The 20,943-nt window shown below is 46.6% G+C and overlaps 1 protein-coding gene across 3 annotated transcripts in view; it reads left to right on the forward strand.

Moving 5' to 3' along the window:
• Window positions 1-20,943, forward strand: part of RCBTB2 (RCC1 and BTB domain containing protein 2) — a 107,381-nt gene that overhangs the window by 69,024 nt on the left and 17,414 nt on the right. For all 3 annotated transcript variants that reach the window (XM_073580237.1, XM_073580239.1, XM_073580238.1), the window contains 3 exons: window positions 16,244-16,434; window positions 16,633-16,759; window positions 16,891-17,030. In XM_073580237.1, the coding sequence (XP_073436338.1) occupies window positions 16,244-16,434; window positions 16,633-16,759; window positions 16,891-17,030 (458 nt within the window). The remainder of the gene's footprint in view (window positions 1-16,243; window positions 16,435-16,632; window positions 16,760-16,890; window positions 17,031-20,943) is intronic.

Consider the following 20,943-nt stretch of genomic DNA (forward strand, 5'->3'; position numbering starts at 1 on the left):
GTTGGTTCAAAGTTCTCAACACATATCTAGATAAGTTCCTTGGGGTGTCTAGTTTCCAAAATGGGGTCACTTGTGGGGGGTTTCCACTGTTTAGGTACATCAGGGGCTCTCCAAACGTGACATGGCGTCCGATCTGAATTCTAGCCAATTTTGCATTGAAAAAGTCAAACAGCGCTCCTTCCCTTCTGAGCTCTGCCATGCGCCGAAATAGTGGTTCCCCTCACATACCAGGTATCAGCGCACTCAGGGCAAACTGCACAATAACTTTTGCAGTCCAACTTCTCCTGTTACCCTTGGTAAAATAAAAAAAATTGAACCTGAAGTATTTTTTTTGGGGGGAAAAAAAGTTAAATGTTCATTTTTTTTTTTTTTTTAAATATTCAAAAAATTCCTGTGACGCACCTAAAGGGTTAATAAACTTTTTGAATGTGGTTTTGAGCACCTTAAGGGGTGCAGTTTTTAGAATGGTGTCACTTTTGGGTATTTTCTATCATATAGACCCCTCAAAGTGGCTTCAAATGTGATGTGGTCCGTAAAAATAAAATGGTGTTGCAAAAATGAGAAATCGCTGGTCAACTTTTAACCCTTATAACATCCTAAGAAAAAAAAATTTGGGTTCCAAAATTGTGCTGATGTAAAGTAAACATGTGGGAAATTTTATTTATTAAGTTTTTTTTGTGTGCCGTATCTCTGTGATTTAAGGGCATAAAAATTCAAAGTTGGAAAATTGCGAAATTTTCGCCAAATTTCTGTTTTTTTCACAAATAAAAGCAAGTTATATGAATGCAATTTTACCACTAGCATGAAGTACAATATGTCACGAGAAAACAGAATCACCAGGATCCATGGAAGCGTTCCAGAGTTATTACCTCATAAAGGGACAGTGGTCAGAATTGTGAAAATTGACCCGGTCATGTACGTGCAAACCACCCTTGGGGGTTAATAAACTCCTGGGTTGCTTTGGCTTTGTTTTGGGTCATTGTCCATCTGTAGTATGAAACGACAACCAATCAGTTTGGCTGCATTTGGATGATGGATCTGAGCACACAGTATGGCTCTGAATACCTCAGAATTCATTCGGCTGCTTCTGTCCTGTGTCACATCATCAATAAACACTAGTGACCCAGTGCCACTGGCAGCCATGCATGCCCAAGCCATCACACTGCCTCCGTCGTGTTTTACAGATGATGTGGTATGCTTTGGATCATGCGCTGTACCACGCCTTCGCCATACTTTTCTCTTTCCATCATTCTGGTAGAGGTTGATCTTGGTTTCATCTGTCCAAAGAATGTTCTTCCAGAACTTTTCAGGCTTTTTTAGATGTTTTTTAGCAAAGTCCAGTCTAGCCTTTTTATTCTTGATGCTTATGAGTGGCTTGCACCATGCAGTGAACCCTCTGTATTTTACTTTTATGCAGTCTTCTCTTTATGATAATTTGGATATTGATATGCCTACCTCCTGGAGAGTGTTGTTCACTTGGTTGGCTGTTGTGAAGGGGTTTCTCTTCACCATGGAGATTATCCACCACTTTTGTCTTCCGTGGGTGAGTTCACCAGTGCTTTCTTTCTTTCTCAGGATGTACCAAACTGTAGATTTTGCCACTCCTAATGTTGTAGCAATTTCTAGGATGGGTTTTTTCTGTTTTTGCAGCTTAAGGATGGCTTGTTTCACCTGCATGGAGAGCGCCTTTGACCGCATGTTTCCTTCACAGCAAAACCTTCCAAATGCAAGCACCACACCTCAAATCAACTCCAGGCCTTTTATCTGCTTAATTGAGAATGACATAACGAAGGGATTGCCCACACCTGTCCATGAAATAGCCTTGGAGTCAATTGTCGAATTACTTTTTGGTCCCTTTAAAAACAGGGTGGCACATGTTAAGGAGCTGAAACTCCTAAACCCTTCATCCAATTTTAATGTGGATACCCTCAAATGAAAGCTGAAAGTCTGAACTTCAACTGCATCTGAATTGTTTTGTTTAAAATTCATTGTGGTAATGTCTAGAACCAAAATTAGAAATTGTTGTCTCTGTCCAAATATATATATGGACCTAACTGTATATTATATAGTAATTACAGACAAAGTGATGTATTTCAAGTGTTTTTTTGTTAATGTTGATGATTATGGCTTACAGCCAATGAAAACCCAAAAGTCATTATCTCAGTAAATTAGAATACTTTATAACACCAGCTTGAAAAAATGATTTTAAAATCCAAAATGTTGGCCTACTGAGATGTATGTTCAGTAAATGCACTCAATACTTTGTCTGGGCTACTTTTGCATCAATTACTGCATGAGTGCGGCGTGGCATGGAGGCGATCATCCTGTGGCACTGCTGAGGTGCTATGGAAGCCCAGGTTGCTTTGATGGCAGCATTCAGCTCGACTGCATTGTTGGGTCTGGTGTCTCATCTTCTTCTTGACAATACCACATAGATTCTCTATGGAGTGGGTTAAGGTCAGGTGAGTTTTCTGGCCAATCAAGCACAGTGATACTGTTGTTTTTAAACCAGGTTTTGGTAATTTTGGCAGTGAGGTCAGGTGCTAAGTCCTGCTGGAGAATTAAACTTCCATCTCCAAAAAGCTTGTCGGCAGAGGGAAGCATGAAATGCTCTAAAATTTCCTGGTAGATTGGCTGCGCTGACTTTGGTTTTGATAAAACACAGTGGACCTACACCAGCAGATGACATGGCTCCCCAAATCATCACTGAGTGTGGAAACTTCACACTAGACCTCAAGCAGCTTGGATTGTGTGCCTCTCCACTCTTCCTCCAGACTCTGGGACCTTTGATTTCCAAACGAAATGCAAAATTTACTTTCATCTGAAAACAACACCTATGACCACTGAGCAACTGTCCAAATCATTTTCTCCTTGGCCCAGGTAAGACGCTTCTGGCATTGTCTATAGGTCATGAGTGACTTGACACAAGGAATGCAACACTTGTAGCCCCTGTCCTGGATACATCTGTGTGTGGTGGCTCTTGAAGCAATGACTCCAGCAGCAGTCCATACCTTATGAATCTCCCCCAAATTTTTGAATGGCCTTTCCTTAATCCTTTCATGGCTGCGGTTATCCCGGTTGCTTGTGCACCTTTTTCTACCACACCTTTTCCTTCCACTCAACTTTTACATTAATATGCTTGGATACAGCACTTCCTGAACAGCCAGCTTCTTTAGCAATGACATTTTGTGGCTTACCCTCTTTGTGGAGTGTGTCAATGAGTGCCTTCTGGACATGTGTCAAGTCAGCAGTCTTCCCCATGATTGTGGAGCCTACTGAAACAGACTAAGGGACCTTCTTAAATACTTTTTTGTCAATTATTCTAATTTAGGCTGGTTTTACACTTACTGCATTTTTTTGCAGGCCGTATTGCCGCATTTTTGTGTTGTACTGCAGTAACGGGCCGCAAAAAATGTGTGCAGATCGCCGTTTTCTTTTCTCCCAATACTATGGAATAAACCGGCATTCTACAAAACCAGAAATGAGGGCACGCCACAAAAGCAAACTTCCGTTTGTTTTTGCGGCCCCATTGATTTATATGGGGACAGTGTCTGAACCGTGAAAAATATATGTATTTTTTCATGGCCGTATATATGGCCATACGGCGCACCATTGAATTTTTGCGGCCCGCAAAAATACGATAAGTGTAAAACCACCCACTGAGATAATGACTTTTGGGTTTTCATTGGCTGTAAGCCATAATCATCAACATTAACAGAAATAAACACTTGAAATAGATCACTCTGTATGTAATGACTCTATATAATATGAATTTCGCTTTTTGTATTGAAGAACTGAAATAAAATAACTTTTTAATTATATTCTAATTTTGTGAGAAGCACCTGTTTGTGTGGAAAAAAAAAAAAAAAATCGTCAGAGTTCCATCCAGAAAAATTTTATCTCTTGTCATTCTAATATCATCCTGATGGCATCCCTTATTATACATCAGCAGTTCTTAACATTTACAAAACCCAACACAATTTTAAACAAATATAATGAATTCATGAAAATCAATGCTGTACGATTGAATCGTATGGGTTCCGATTTATAGAACTGAATAGGCAAATTTCATCCAACTTGCGGGAGAAACTAGTTTTATATCTTAGTTTCCTTTAAATTCATGATGCTTTCTAGGAGATAATAGGTCATCTTTTAACACGTCTACCACTCTGATACAAATAAACCTGGATTATTCTCAACACTTTATTTTTGACTACATCATGTAGACCCCAGACGCTTCCTTTATGTGCAGATGTGATGTAGACCTCAGCTAATCATGTGAGATCTGTGAAAGTGCTGCCCATAGCGCTATAAAACCCTCTAATGCTAGAATCTTTTGTATAAAGTTAATGCGCTTCTGGTACCTTGCACTAGTCGTATTGCTACCCTATAACTTGCCTTGGGTGCCCCACACTTGGTGAACTTGCCCAAAGGTCAAAATGTGATTTTTGGATCTACAGCGACTTTTCTGCTACTAAAAGGGCCAATACTCTTTGACTGTGTGACATGAAGCAATGTAGATGTGTGTCAGGGAAGTTGAGTGAGTGCTTGGAGTACTGTACCCTGGGGAAAGAGATCCCGGGGCCACATGGGCTGATGGATGCCCAACGCTATTATAAGATGATTTAAATAATTTCCATCTCCCTTTCATAACTCAAATAAAATATCTTTATTAGAAAAAATATCTTTATTAGATTTCCGGCATAAGAAAGCAATGAATCATTGCTTTTATATGCTGTCAGTCTAATAAAAAAGTTTTATTTAAGGCATGACTGGATGCCAGCTATTTTAGAGTTTGTGCTGTAATTGCTGAAGGCTGCTCCATTAAATCCATGCACCAGGAATGAGGGCGCTGTGATATCTGGGTACATTTGGTAAAAAGTGATCTGGCTCCTTACCAAAGTCTTTTGAAGCAATATGTCATCAACAGAAAAACTGTTGTTCGTGTCAGGTTTTTATGTAAAATGTGCTTTTGAAGACCTTTTGATAATGCTTTTCAATTTTCCATAGTAAAAAAAAAAAAATAACAAAAAACAAACTGCATTTTTTTCAAATTGGCTGGCCACCAGCCCTTATGCTAGACTTGCATTTCCTGTTCTTATTATAGAACTCAGGATTACAATTGCATATAACGCAGAATCTGCCATCTACAGTAGATGTCACAACACACCTCCTCCTTTCACAATCCCCTTAAAGGGAATCTGTCACCCTTTTTTTGGACTATCACCTGCGGCCACCGCAATCGGGCTTCTCTACAGCATTCTGTAATGCTGTAGATAAGCCCCCGATGTAACCTGAAAGATAAGATAAAAGCACGTTGGATTATACTCACCGGAGGGGGCGGTCCGGTCTGATGGGTGTCGCGGTCCGGGTCCTCCCATCGTCATACGATCCTCTTCTTCCCTTCCTGTCATGGCTCCGGTGCAGGTGAGAATCCTGCAGTGCGCAGGCGTCAGGAGAGGTCCGGTGCCTGTGCACTGCAGTATTCTGCTCTGCCCTCACCAGGGCAGAGCAGTGCGCCAGCGCCACTACAGGAAGGGAAGAAGAGGACGGCATCGTATGAAGATGGGAGGACCCGGACAGGACTGCGACACCCATCGGCCCGGACAGATTCCCTTTAATATCAGTGCAAGCCTAGAAAGCTCAGCCATACAAGTTAAAGGGAACCTGTGATCTTTGATGTAGGGTTAATCTGGAGTAAAAAAAACGTTAGAATTGTCTGGCAGCCTTACTGAAAGTGTGGCTACCGAGAGAAAATGTTCTTTATTCTTCTTGGTAGCAATTGGTTTTCAGTCAGAGGAGGTGCCCAGATTCTGTCACAGCTCATTCACTGTGAGCAGCAGCTTTAAGCATGCTTAGTGACATGTATGACAGCTGGTTCTTCGTAACCCGATTTTAATTCTCATATTAACCCTGTATCAATCACATTATCCAAGGTGTCAACACCCCAAAACAATGGTGGAATTGCTGTTTTTTTTTCCGCAGGTACAATTTTTTTTCCTGTTCTGCAGTACATTTTCTAGTAAATTGAACGGTTTCCGTTAGAGCAGAATAACATAAGGCAGGTAAGGCTGACTGATAGAATGTGTCACTTATTATTGTGTGTTGTAGTTTTAATACAATCAATGTTTTACCAGCAGGAGATTATCCCTACAGGACTAGGATTCACGTCCAGGGCAGTCCGGCCAATCTGTGTAACCTGCTCCCCACCACTGATTGGCAGCTTCCGGTGTACACTGTACATTGTCAGCAATCAGGGGTGTGGGCGGGGTTACACACAGCTCCGCATTCTGACCACTGCTACATCTACAATAGAGAAATCAAGGATTCTAGCAAAACTGGACGAAGCAGCCCAGTAAGGCTACTTTCCAGGACGTCCCCCTGACTGCACCATGGAGGACGTCCTCCTCCTCCTTATAGGGACAGTAAAGCACACGAGAGGTTAAAAGGCCCCGTCCCACCCCCCTTTCCCTCAGTGTTTTTCCTGTCCCTGCATATGAGAGGAAGATCAGGAAGCTTACCGGAGGGCACAGGGGGATCGGGCGGCCAGTCCAATCCTTCCCCCTGTCAAGACGCCCAGGGCCGACACTTCTCAGTGGGGAGTCCCTCTGCCCTGAAGCCAGGAGCAGGACGTTGCTCCTGGAGGGAGCCGCTCCTCCCGGTGGGAGGCTCTTGGCTCCAGGCCGCGCTGCAGTCGCAGCTAGAAGCCGGGTCCCCGCAGGCAGTGGGCGATGCCGGCGTTAAAAATCCCAGGCCGCGTGGCAGTGGCAGCTAGAAGCCGGGTCCCCACAGGCAGTGGTGCAGGCGCTGGCTTTACAGAACGGCCTCGGGGCGTTAGGATCGGGGCAGGAAGTGGATGTGGCTGGCGCGATCTCAGCTATCGCGGTAGGACACGCGGCGCGGGGGTGACATCACGCGCTGACTTTGAATCAGCGCTCCAGCAGCCCACCGCACGCCAGCAGTTCACCGCACGCCAGCGGCAGATTTGGTGGTAATGGACCCAGAGGTGCCAGCCGACAGAGGGGTAAGTGCGCCTGGCGCAATCCACCCACCACACCGCCTTCCCCGCAGCCCAGGACGTCTGATCCGACTAGCCCTGTTCTGTATCATACAGGATAAGGGAACCCCAGCCCCTCCGACAGAGTCTAAAGATCCGGCCAAAGCCACATCTAAATCTGTCAGATGCCCGGTATGCAGGGTAAAGCTGCCAGACACCCATATCAAAACTCTCTGCGGACCCTGCACTTCAAGGGTTGTAAGAGATGAGCAGCCGTCCCTCCTTGCCGAGATGTGATCCCTGATTTGGGAGGAAGTACAAGCCTCCAGATCCACCCTCTCACGGCAGCAGTCCCCTAGCTTGAGGCCAAGCCGAAAGCGGCCGAGGTGGGAGATGGAGCTAGCCTCGGAAACAAGCTCGCCTGAGGGGTCAGACCTCTGGGACTCGGAGCCCGAGGAAGAGGGAGAGATCCCAACGGACAGGCGGGACCAGGGCAGGAAATGCCTGTTCAGGCTAGAGGACACTGAAGACTTGGTGCAGGCGGTAAGAAACACCATGCAAATTGAGGAGGTTCCTAAACCGCACACCCGACAGGACATGATGTTTGGAGGACTGGTCGCTCGGAGACAGACTGTGTTCCCTGTAAGTGAGCACATAAAGACAATGGTCCTAGCAGAGTGGAAAGACGCAGAACGTCGGCTTGTGCTGTCCCGGGACTTTAAAAGCCGACTGCCCTTTGACCCAGAGGAAACATGATTGTGGGAAGAAATTCCTAAGATCGATGTTCCCGTAGCTAAGGTTGCCAAAAAGACTGCCATCCCCTTCGAGGACTCATCAAGTCTCCGAGATCCGATGGACCGGAAGGCGGACGTTCTATTAAAGAGAACATGGGAAACGGCGGCTGCCCTCACTAGAGTTAACATAGCAGCCACCTCGGTGGCCAGGTCCATGTTCCTATGGGTGGGGCAGTTGGAAGAACACTTAACCAACAAGACCCCTAGGTCCGAAATCCTAGCTTCTCTTCCCCTGATGAAATCAGCCACCGCATTCCTTTCAGACACGTCAGCCGAATCAGTAAGATTCGCAGCCAGAAACAGCTCCCTTTCCAACGCAGCTCGGCGAGCGGTTTGGCTGAAGTCCTGGTCGGGGGGATAATGCTTCGAAGGCGAAGCTTTGCTCCATCCCCTTTTCAGGCTCAAGGGTGTTCGGACCAGCTCTAGATAGCATCTTAGAGAAGGTGTCTGATAAAAATAGAGGGTTTCCAGAAGAAAAACCCAAGCGTCCCCAGTCCTTTCGGAGGGGGTCCTTTTTCAGGAGACAGACTGACTTTAGAAGCCAGGGTAGATCCAACAGGAGCTCCTATAGAAGCGTTCAGAGCCAAGGGGGGAGAAGCAAAGCCCCTCTTTTTGCGTCAACCTCCAGGTCTAGAAGGCAATGACGCCATAGGTGTCGGGGGAAGACTGTGACACTTTGCAAAAAGGTGGAGCCAGGTAACTCACAACCAGTGGGTCCTCAGAACCATTGCAGAAGGTTACAGCATAGAATGTTGCTCCCCTCCCCCCGACAGATACATTGCCCCCACCGTAGTCCCGGAAGACTCTGCCATGTGGGCGGACCTACAGAACATGCTCAGGTCAGAGGTCATAGTGCCAGTTCCGCAGTCAGAGAGGGGAAGGGGTCACTACTCCTCCCTATTCTCCATTGCAAAGCCATCTGGCGAGGCCAGAACTATTATAAACTTAAAACCTCTAAATGCCTGGGTGATATACAAGAGGTTTCGGATGGAATCAATACAGTCGGCAATTAATCTCATAGACAGGAATGCCGTCATGTGTACCCTCGACCTGAAGAGCGCGTACTATCAGGTCCCCATCCATCCCTCATCTCAGAGCTTGCTAAGATTTGCAATCAGACTACCGTCCCAGACCTGCCACTTCCAGTTCCAGTGCCTTCCATTCGGGCTGGCTTCGGCCCCCCGAATATTCACAAAGCTGGTAGCAGAGGTGGTAGCCTACCTGAGAAATCAGGGGGTCATTAGAATACCATACCTAAATGACTTTCTCCTAGTTGCAAGGTCAGAAGAAAGGCTCATTCAGGACAGGAGCCAAACGATCAGAACATTGGAGTACCTCTGCTGGCTGATCAACGAACAGAAGTCAGACCTAAAGCCAGAAAGCAGGAAAATCTTCCTGGGAGTCCTGCTAGATTCAAGAAGCAGAATATCCCTGCTACCAGAAAAAAAGCAGCGGATCATCCCAGGACAGAGCCAAGAGCCTCCTGAAGCATCGCTCCTCCATAAGAGGGGCAATGGAGGTCCTGGGCCTGATGACGGCTTGCATTCCGTGCGTCAGATGGGCCCAGTTCCATTCGAGGCCCCTGCAAAAGGAAATCCTCGCAAAATGGGACAGGCGTCAGGTTTCTCTCGACAGGCTCATATCATTGAAAGATTTGGTAAAAAGATCTCTTCGGTGGTGGATACAGCCCAGAAACTTACAGGTGGGCGTGCTATGGACAACCTTGCCGTACGTAGTAATCACCACAGACGCCAGTACGTGGGGATGGGGAGCCCACGTAAAAGGGAAAATCTTCCAGGGAAGATGGCCAGTCAGCATCAGAGACAGATCCTCCAACTTCAGGGAACTCTATGCGGTCTGGGAAGCCCTGCGTCAGAACCGGTCGGTAGTGAGAAATCGAAACGTTCGAATATTGTTCGACAACATAACAGCAGTCTCATTTCTGAAGCACCAGGGAGGCCCGAGGCATCGACCACTCCAGGCACTAGCAGAACGAATATTCACTTGGGCAGAGGAAGTTGTCCTCTCAGTAACGGCAATCCACCTGGAGGGTTCTCAGAACGTGGTGGCAGACTATCTAAGCAGACAGCAGGTCAGCCCGACAGAATGGGAACTGAACGAGATCTTTCATCACCTGTGTCAGCCTTGGGGAACCCCCAGTATAGACCTATTTGCGAACCGAAAAAACTCAAAGGTCTCCAGATTCTACTCCCTGAACCCGGCGGACCACCCAGACGGAGTGGATGCCCTGAGCCTGGCCTGGAAGGAACCCCTCTCGTACGCATTCCCACCAATGGCGCTTATACCGGCGGTACTCTGGAAGATCCGCGAGGACCACGCAAGAGTGATGATGGTGCCATACTGGCCGAGAAGTTGGTTTCCCCTGCTAGGGGCCATGGCAGAAGGAAACCCAGTCGAGCTACCCCTGAAGGGAGACGTCATCCACCAGGGCCCGATCCGCCACCCAGATCCAGCAAGACTCCACATCTCAGCATGGATCCTGAAAGGAACATCTTAAGAGCAAAGGGCTTATCTGATCAGGTCATATCTACTCTACTGGCCAGCAGGAAACCGGTGACATCCGCAATCTACCGGAAGATATGGAAGAGATTCTGCCTGGAGGTGGCAGGTCTGACCTCCTGGCAGGTACCCCCGACCTCCCTAGTGTCCTAGACTTTCTACAGTCGGGGTATAATAAGGGCCTTAAACCTAGCACGTTAAAGGTCCAGATTTCGGCCTTGAGCTCCTTCTTCAACTACCCTTTAGCTTCCCATCCTTGGGTAGTAAGATTCATAACGGCCACGCAGCGTCTTCGCCCCACAATTAGGCAGCTCACCCCGCCTTGGGACCTTGGCCTGGTACTCAGATCCCTATGTAGGGACCCCTACATTCCTAGTGAAAGGATGACCATTTCACTTGGAAGACAGCTTTCCTGGTAGCCATTACCACGGCCAAAAGGATAGGGGAGATCCAGGCCCTGTCCACCAAAGATCCATAGCTCCAGATCAGAGAAGATCATATAATCTTAAGACTAGATCCGGCGTTTATCCCCAAGGTAGCCTCTTATCAGAATATAAATCAGGAGATAGTGTTACCATCCTTCTGCAGCAATCCCCGCAATGAAAAAGAACAGCGTCTCCACTCTCTAGACGTAAGACAGGCAGTTATAAGCTATCTAAAGGCCACCAATGACTGGCGTATTGACCCAAACCTTTTCATCCTCTTTGGGGGTCAAAATAAGGGGAAAAAAGCCTCTAAGGCGTCCATCGCAAGATGGATCACCTCGGTAATTTCAGACGCCTACTAGTCGGAAGGCGCCAGCCCGTCAGATACCTTAAGGGCCCACTCTACCAGGGCGGTTTCGGCCTCCTGGGCCGAGCGCGCAGGTGCCTCAGTCGAATAAATTTGTAGAGCGGCAACCTGGGCCAGCCTTAATACATTTTGCAAACACTACAAGCTTGATGTGCTATCAGGCCAACATACTGCATTTGGGAGAAAAGTTCTCCAGGCAGTGATCCCACCCTGAGGAGGTGCTTTGGTACTCTCCATGGTGCTGTCAGGGGGACGTCCTGGAAAATGGGTATTAGACCTACCGGTAATGATGTTTCCAGGAGTCCATCCTGACAGCACGGGTAGTTCCCTCCCTGTTATGTCATATGATGTAATACGATGGTATCATTAAAAGAGTTATTGCATTATCCACGCTGTGGTACTTGTTAAATCACGGGGGTAGGACGGGGCCTTTTTAACCTCTCGTGTGCTTTCCTGTCCCTGTAAGGAGGAGGAGGACGTCCTCCATGGTGCTGTCAGGATGGACTCCTGGAAACATCATTACCGGTAGGTCTAATACCTATTTTCACACATCCGGCTTTTTGAATCCGGCACGATGCGGCGAAATTTGGAACAACCGGATCCGGTTTTGTCCCATAGAGTTGTATTGTCGCCGCACCGTGCCGAATGGGTATGCGGCGCATCCGGTTTTTGCTGGTTGCGGCAAGAAGAAGCCGTCTGGCGTCTGCAAAAAACGTTCGCTGCAACGTTTTGTTTTTTTTTTACAGCGCCGGACCGGTTTTTCTCACAGCGCATGTGCGGAGACTGAGTCTCGCGCTGCTCTTTTAAATGTGGGCGTCACCGTGTCCAGCCACGCAGGCATCCGGTGTCTCCGGCACATCCCGGATCCGCCCCTACGGCTTTTTGGCGCACGGCGCAAGAGACACAAAGCCGGATGTGTGAAAGTAGCCTAAGTCCTATACTCCTGGAATCGGGGTCCCTTGCCCTATATTATGCTGTTCTCAGATTACATAGCGAAAACTTGCTGACAGATTCCCTTTAAGACTCGTGTGTGTGTGTGTGTGTGTGTGTGTGTGTGTGTGTGTGTGTGTGTGTGTGTGTGTGCAGGAGTAAAATAATCAGGCTGAATTTTTCTTCCCTGTCCATAAAATACCATTTATCCCTACTTAGTACAGTTGTGTTTTCATTCTAATTTATTCTTAACAATTCAGATTCAGCAATTATTTTAGTAATCTAAAAAGTGAGCCCTAAATACAGTAGCTCAGTTTGTACAGAAGAAAAGGGATGAATTGCCTCCCTGTACTGTATGTACAGTTGTGGTTAGTATTATTGGCACCCCTGAGTATTAAGTACACCATGTAAAACATAGTGAAATTTGCCAAGGGTGATGGAAGTATCCTGCTCTGCCGGATAAATGACAAGCAATGATAGGATGTGGAATGTTGGATTAATGTCAACATGTTTCAGAGTCAGTCCGACTCCTTCAAAAGCTCATTGGGCAACATGGATTTTGGCTACATTCCCACAAACTCCAATCCTTACCAAATTTACTCTTGGCAAATTTCACATGCAAAAATTTTAAGCTGCAGCATCTGCAATTTGTGCATTTTAATGCGCTTTTGCGTTTTTTAATCCATGTAAAATATAGTGAAATTGCATATACAGTACTATGCTGGATTTTTTTTCCCCACCTGCCTAAAACATTTGCAGAGTAAGTCTGCATTCCCATAATGAGCTTTTGGTGCATTTTTTATGCTATGTATTTTTGTTGCATCAAAAAAACGCAGCATCTTACAGGTCCCACAAAGTGGATGTGATTTATAGAAATCTCTTTTTAACTCAACGTAAACTGACCTGCGGTGCGTGTTTCAGATCCACAGCATGTCAGTTTCTCTTGTGGGTATGCTGAATTTTCACTGAACTTCCCCATTGACTTGCATTAGATGCAGAAATTCCACTGGTAAAAAAAACACTCACATGCCTTTTTAGTGCATTACTTCAGCGAAAAGGCAGGTAATTCGCACCTATAGTCTGCCAAAGCCAAATACCAGGAAATATCAAAAACAAAACAAATTTATTTAAAAAATGACATGGCAATAAGAGGAAAAAAAAACGCATTGTCAAAAACCAGATATAAATGTGTTAAACACACAGAAAATGCAATGGAGATCCATAAATACCGTATTTTTCGGAATATAAAGCCACCGTCACACATAGCAGCGATTTCACTAGCGAGATCGCTAAGTCACAAGTTTTGTGATGCAACAGCGATCTCACCAGCGAGATCGCTATGTGTGTGACAGTGATCAGCGAGCGGCCCCCCTGCCGGTTATTGCTGATCGTCCTGGAATGGCCAGGACATTTTTTTTGATTGCTGGTCTCCCGCTGGCCAGCACGCATCGCTGCGGGAGACCAGCGATCAGCGCGCTGGTAACTAAGGTAAACGTTGGCTTTCTAAGCGGCGCGCAGCGCTTAGAAACCCGATGTGTACCTTAGTTACAGCGCACTGGTGCAGGGAGCTGGTAACCAAGGTACACATTGGGTTTCTAAGTGCCGCTGGTAACTAAGCGACGTGCGTCGCTTGATACCCATGTGTCGCTGGTGCTGATCGCTGGTGAAGCTGCCTGTTTGGCAGCTCACCAGCGATCATGTAGCGACACACCAGTGATCCTGACAAGGTAATATCGTCGGGATCGCTGGTGCGTCGCTATGATTGACAGGGCCCTAAGACACATCGGACCATAAGACGCACCCCAAATTTTCAGAAGGAAAATAGGGAAAACAAATTAATTTGTCAAATGGGGGGTCCGTCTTACAGTCCAAATTCAGCTTACCCGGGGAAATCGGAACGCTGGTGGAGCGTAGTCACTGGGGATGTTTGGTGGTCTGGCAATGATATGTCTCCCATCCCAGACTTGTGCGGCGGGTTCTGCAGTGCCCGTGGTGCGGGGGCTCCTCTGACATTTTCTGAAAACCTGGAGCCCCTGCACATCCATTGCTGTGAAGCTGTAGCCTCCAGGAAATCCCATCCAAGGCTAGTGCGGCAGGTTGGTTGGTACATTTTGTGAAAGCTTGGTCCGGCGCATGCGCCGCTTACGGCAGCCATTTTCCCAGAGACCACCCATCACAGCAATGGAAGTGCAGGGGCTCCAGGCTTTCAGAAAATGTCAGCAGAGCCCCACACCACTGTGCACTGCCGAATACTGCCGCACCAGCCTGTGAAGGGAGTGTGATCATCGCCCTGCAGCGTTGGACCGCCGCAGAATCGCCCCGACTCCTTCTGCCACCACACTACTTGTAAGTATATTCCGACTATAAGACACGCCCCCATTTTCCCCCAAAAATGTTTTGAGAAAAAAGGGCATCTTATAGTCTGAAAAGTACGGTAATATAACTTAAATAATTGGTGAAAAAATTCTGTAGCGTCAAAAACTCAACGTGGGAATGTAACCATAGAAGTGTTGGGCTATGTTCACGTTATGTTTTTGCAGTGTTTGTTTTATGCATTTTTAATGCAAATTTTCAGCTGCGTTTCACAGTACCAGCAAGGAATGAGATTTCAGAAATCTCATGCAGTTTTTTTCCTGACTTTATTTTTCAAAGAACTGCGTGTTCTAAAATGCAGCATTTGTCACCCGTTGAAAGCAATGAGTAGTGCAAAAACTGCAAATATCAGATTTTGCCTCGTTTTTGGTGCCAAAACCTGATGAAACTGAATCAATTATTTTTTTTATGCACTAAACCTTATCAGCATGCACAAGAGACAAATGTACCCTTAAAAAGCGCAAAAAAAAGGCAACACAACAAAACATGCTTTTTTTTTTTTTTTTTTTTTTTTTTATACTTTTGCTTCTTTTCTGCCAAGAAAGCAGGTTTTGCCTGCAGAATAAAAGCATCAAAAACGCAGCGTGTGAACATAGCCTTGATGATTTTTTTTTTTTCTATTGCTTAACAAAATGGGGGAGGAGGCACCAGACTAGTCTCATTAATAATGATGATGATAATAATCTTTATTTTTATATAGCGCTAATATTTCCGCAAAGCTTTACAGTTCCCAGTGGTCCCCGGCTGGATCTTCTAACTACATTTCTCAAATGCTGGCGCGTTTCAGAGAACAATATACCTATAAGCGTGCAGCCACGCTCTGATTCATGCTGACTGCAGTTTGGGCAGCATGAATCTGATGATTGGTTCCCTATTAAGGAAGAAAAATGGATGGAGTCCTGATCTGAATCCAGTTGAAAATTTTTGGAGAGCACTGAACCCACTATTGAGGGGAAAAGGACCCTGCAATATTTAAAAGCTTGAGAGAATTGCAGGGGAAGAAACTCACAGATGGCTGGTGGCTCATTGTTGCACATGGTTGTACAGCAAAGTATTAGGACATCTGTAACATTTCTGCTCTCAGTTCCCTCCCCACATCTTCAATTGCCTCATTGGTGAAATCCGGTAGGCCTCAGCCCTGCTTCTCCTTACAGCCTGATAACAAAAAGCAACTGAAATAGAGCGAGAAGTGCAGAAGATGCTGGATTCTACTAAGATTGTGATTGGATGTTGGACAGGCTTTTTAAACTGGGCGACTACAATCTGCGGTGTCGGCAGTCGCTCTCCCTGTGGCTTTTGTGTGGTGTTGTGACAAGTTACGCCGGCGCCAAATCATCACTAGCGTCACTGACCTTGCCTTCGGACAAATTGAACCTATACAAGCACAAGTAGTATTCAATATGCTTACTCCCGGCCACAATCCAACTAGACTGTTTCCGCTGCACTCAATGCAAGTGTATTGCCTGAGGCCAGTCTAGTCGGATTCTGGCATATCGCATACTTGTGGTCATGAGACCTCCGTTCCTGGAGCTGACCCTGGAAAATGCACACACTGCGTGACTGCAGACTTGTTTTAGACTGGACAACCCTTTTAATGAAAGTGAACTCCTCTGGGGCCAAATACTTTGATTGCTATCATCTCCACATTAATGAGGCAAAATGAAAAATATATTAGTCTCTGCAACCACTGTGTCGTCATGTGTCCTGATGAATATGAAACATTGGGTGACAGATCCGCTTTAAAGACACACCGCTGTATTTTTTGATTCTCATCTATAAGTAGGTGATAGTGAGCAGAAGCTTAATGCATCTTTAAAATTTGTGTTTTTCTCTTCAGAATAGTGGAAATTTCGGCGTGCCACTCCTCCCACACGTCTGCCGCCAAATCTCAAGGTGGTCAGGTATTTATGTGGGGACAGTGCCGAGGACAAGCGGTCATCGCCCCTCATTTCACCCACTTCTCATGCACCGATGATGTGTTTGCCTGCTTCTCCACCCCCGCTATAATGTGGCGCCTCCTTTCTGTAGGTGAGAGATCTTTACATGTTAGATGGCTTCATAGTTTAACAGCAAGCAGACACTGATTATCTGTACTGATCTGCTGCTTGTTCTTTGCTGGAAAAGCCCAAGAAATATCACAAGTAAATGAAGATGCTCAGTAGCCTCAGAAAATATTTGGTTATAAACTCAAATGAAATAAAGATATATATTTTATTTTCCCTGAAGAGCCGGATGAACACCTGACAGTAGCAGAATCTCTGAAGAAGGAATTTGACAATCCAGAGACTTCAGATCTAAAGTTCCTGGTGGATGAGAAATACATTCATGTGCACAAAGTCCTTCTTCAGATTAGGTAAGAATTGGATGACATTGTCAGGCGCACGTGTGTGTGTGTGTGTGTGTGTGTGTGTGTGTGTGTGTGTGTGTGTGTGTATATGTATATATTATTCTGGACTGTACATTTTTATCTTTTCTCTCCTTCAGATGTGAACATTTTCGTTCATTTTTACATGACAGTAATGAAGATGTAATTGAAATGAACCAGTTTTCTTATCCAGTGTTTCGCGCCTTCCTAGAGTATCTGTACACTGATAATATCAGCATTTCTCCAGAGGATGCCATTGGTAAGTATTCACATGGCGGTCGTGCCACTAAATAAGCTTTAACCCACAAATTGCATTTGTTTGTTTTTATAGTGTAACTGTCACTGTATAAAACTTTTTATATATTTCTGTACTCTGAATAGTGTTGCTGATCAGTGGTGATCCAGGTCCTTAGACTTCCATCGATTGGTCCAAATACCACTCTGAAGTCATGCATGCGTTGGGCTCAGTAGTCAGTCTTTGTGTCAGCGCCTAGATCTGTGACAGCGATTGTATAGGCTTGCTATAGATCTGCGCACTTGAGAGCAGTGTTTCTACCAATTCGTGGTAGTCTTGGGATCCGTACCGCCACTGATCAGAAACACTATGCAGTGCCCATAATATATAAAAAGTTGTATAAAGTGACAGCTGTACGGCACTACTGCATCCAAGCAAGGGAGAGAACGGTGCTGCTAATAGAAAGTTTCTCACAGCTATTATTACATAGATCTAGTAGAACTGATGAGGCCGATGTACTGACTTTTAAAACAAGAATGGCTATATTATGTTTTTTTGTAAGTTGACTATTATATGCGTTCTAATTTTCATAGCCCCTAAATAATTAACCCTCTTTCTTTCCATACATACAACTGTCTGTACGCACAATTCTCACTGATGTAAATTTACAGGAATTTTCAATATATTAATAGGTGCAAACTTTCTGCACCTATTAGGAAAATTCGGTTATCTGGTACATCTTCTTCTTTTTTTTTTTTTTTTTTTTCTTCTTTTTAAATTTTGTTTGCTTTGAGTCCGTTTTCTACAAGTTTCTGTGACGTTTGACCCTGTAGTTTTTTGTCTTTTTGGTATGTCCTGTTTTAAATAAATCTAATATAAAATACATAGCACAAATTGTTTATCCTTGTCAGAAACATAGCTAAATGGTTCCTTCACCAATATACACCCACAAGGGGATATTCTGGGGGTGAATCCCTCCCAATCCAATATGAAGATATACAAAGGACAATGAAATGGAGTAGCTGAAATCCCCCAGTAATATAATTATTCCCGAACTAATATCCAGTGCTAAAAGTTACCATACAGTATATGTAATTGGTGCATCACTGTACAGAGAAAGGAAGAGCCAAAGTTAGTAAATGGTAGCCATACTGTAAAAAAAGGGGGGTAGAACATAAGAAACGTCTTAATAAACATGGATTACTCCTTACGCCACTCTTTATACTCTTAATACTTTCTAGAATACTGAACTCTACTGTTACTTCTCTCATAATCAAACCTAATATTTTTATCAGAGGAGACCTAATTGATATCTCAAGAACTCTCTTGAGGCCATGCCTGATTTTGTCGATTCACGTGGCCTACAGTTTCTCAAGTTTTGTTATAACATTACTTTCTGCAGGTTCAGTAACCAATGAGTTTTGGTTATAAATTCTGGATTTCCAGGACGTCCACCTGACAGCACTATGGAGGACGTCCTCCTCCTCCTTACAGGGACAGGAAAGCACACGAGAGGTTAAAAGGCCATGTCCCACCCCCTTTCCCTCAGTGTTTTTCCTGTCCCTGCACGGAGGGACACGCGAGAGCTTACCGGAGGGACCCAGGGGATCGTGCGGCCGGTCCAATCCTTCCCCTGTCAAGAGGTCCCGGGGCCGAAACTTCCCGGTGGGGAGTCCCTCGGCTCCAAAGGCCAGGAGCAGGACGGCGCTCCTGGAGGGAGCCGTTCCTCCCGGTGGGGGGGCTCTCGGCTCCAGGACGGGTCGGCTCCCCGCAGGCGGCTGGCCATGCGGGCACCGACAGAAGTGGGGCGGCGGGCCGAGTACCCGCAGGACGCGCTGACGCTGGGCAGTGGAGGCCGGAGCGCCATAGCAGGAAAGGCTCCCTGCTCGCGCCGAGCGCGGTCGCGCACGGATGCCCGGCAGGAAGTGGAGGCGCGGCTTACTAGCGTCACATCCGGTGACGTCAGACGCCGGTTTCAAATCCAGGGCGCGCGCGCTCCTGGACCAAAGCGTTCTCCAGAGTCGTCACAGGTGGTTCCAGACTGTGTGACTGCATCGGACGCCAGGGGATGGAAGGCAACACTGCATCTGGTTGAGGGGTAAGTGCGCATAGCGCAGACCACCCTCCCCACCCGTCCCCACAGCCCAGATCTGATGAGGTGCCCCTTATATTATCAGGAAAAGGGAACCCCGGCTGAGTCCCCCTCGGGGAAGGACCCGGCGAAAGCCACCGCCAAATCAGTCAGATGTCCGGTGTGCAGAGTAAAGCTGCCAGACACCTATAGCAAGACCCTATGCGGTCCCTGTACCTCCAGGGTCATAGGCGAGGAACAGCCATCTCTGCTTTCCGAAATGAGGTCGCTGATAAGGGAAGAGATTCAGGCCTCTACGTCCCGGCGTCGATCCCCCAGCCCTGGGCCAGGTCGCAAGCGTCCAAGGTGGGAACCAGTCCCAGTATCAGAGGCGAGCCCTAGCGAGGAATCCGATTTCCGGAACTCAGATCAGGAGGAAGAAGGCGAGATCCTGGGGGATAGTCAGGAACAGAACAGAAAGTACCTGTTCAGACTGGAGGATACGGACGAGCTGGTACACGCGGTCAGAAATACCATGCAGATGGAAGAAGTCCCTAAGCCACAGTCCAGACAGGACTTAATGTTTGGAGGACTGGTGTCCCGCAAACAGGTGGTGTTCCCTGTGAGCGAGCACATCAAAGCAATGATCCAGGAGGAGTGGAAAGAAGCAGAGCGTCGGTTGACACTCTCCCGAAACTTTAAAAATAGACTGCCCTTCGATCCCGAGGAAACTCGGGCGTGGGAAGAAGTCCCTAAGATCGACGTCCCGGTTGCCAAGGTTACGAAGAAATCGGCTATCCCAGCCGAGGACTCATCCGGTCTTCGAGACCCAATGGATAGAAAGGCGGACGTCTTGTTAAAAAGAACATGGGAGACGTCGGCGGCCCTGATTAGAGCCAACATAGCAGCCACCTCGGTGGCCAGGTCTATGTTCCTGTGGTTGGGGCAGTTGGAGGAAAACCTAACCAACAAGACCCCGAGGTCAGATATACTAGCATCTCTTCCTCTTTTGAAATCAGCCACGGCGTTCCTGTCGGATACGTCGGCGGAATCAGTTAGGTTTGCGGCCAGAAACAGCTCCCTCTCTAATGCGGCCCGGAGAGCAGTCTGGCTTAGATCCTGGTCGGGGGATAACCCTTCTAAGGCCAAGTTATGTGCCATCCCTTTCTCGGGTCTGAGGGTGTTTGGTCCAGCCCTGGATAATATCCTTGAGCTGGTGTCTGATAAGAATAAGGGATTCCCGGAAGAAAAGCCCAGGCGGTCCCAGTCCTTTCGGAGAGGCTCCTTCTTCAGAGGACAGTCAGAGTTTAGGGGCCGGGCGAGTTCTAATAGAAGCTCCTACAGAGGCTCCTTCAGCCAAAGTGGGAAGAACAGAGGTCCCCCATTTGCATCGACATCTAGGTCGAGGAGACAATGACGCCATAGGCATTGGGGGGAGACTTCGCCACTTTGCAGCAAACTGGTCGCGAGTCACCAACAATCAGTGGGTCCTCAGAACCATCAGAGAAGGTTACAGGATAGAGCTCTATTCTCCTCCCCCCGACAGATATATTGCCCCCACTGTCGTCCAGGAGGACTCCGCAATGTGGTCGGATCTTCAGGACATGTTAGACTCAGGGGTCATAATACCAGTTTCACCATCAGAAAGAGGGAAAGGTCACTACTCTTCCCTGTTTGCAATTACAAAGAAATCCGGCGAGACCCGCACCATCATAAACCTGAAGCCACTAAATGCTTGGGTCAGATACAGGAGGTTCCGGATGGAATCAATCCGATCCGCGATTCCTCTGATAGACAGGGACGCAGTTATGTGCACCCTAGACCTAAAAAAGGCAGATTATCAGGTTCCTATTCATCCCTCATCCC

This window comes from Dendrobates tinctorius, unplaced genomic scaffold (assembly GCF_039654945.1).
Source record: "Dendrobates tinctorius isolate UK_male_01 unplaced genomic scaffold, ASM3965494v1 ptg000064l, whole genome shotgun sequence".
NCBI classification, from domain to species: Eukaryota; Metazoa; Chordata; class Amphibia; order Anura; family Dendrobatidae; genus Dendrobates; species Dendrobates tinctorius.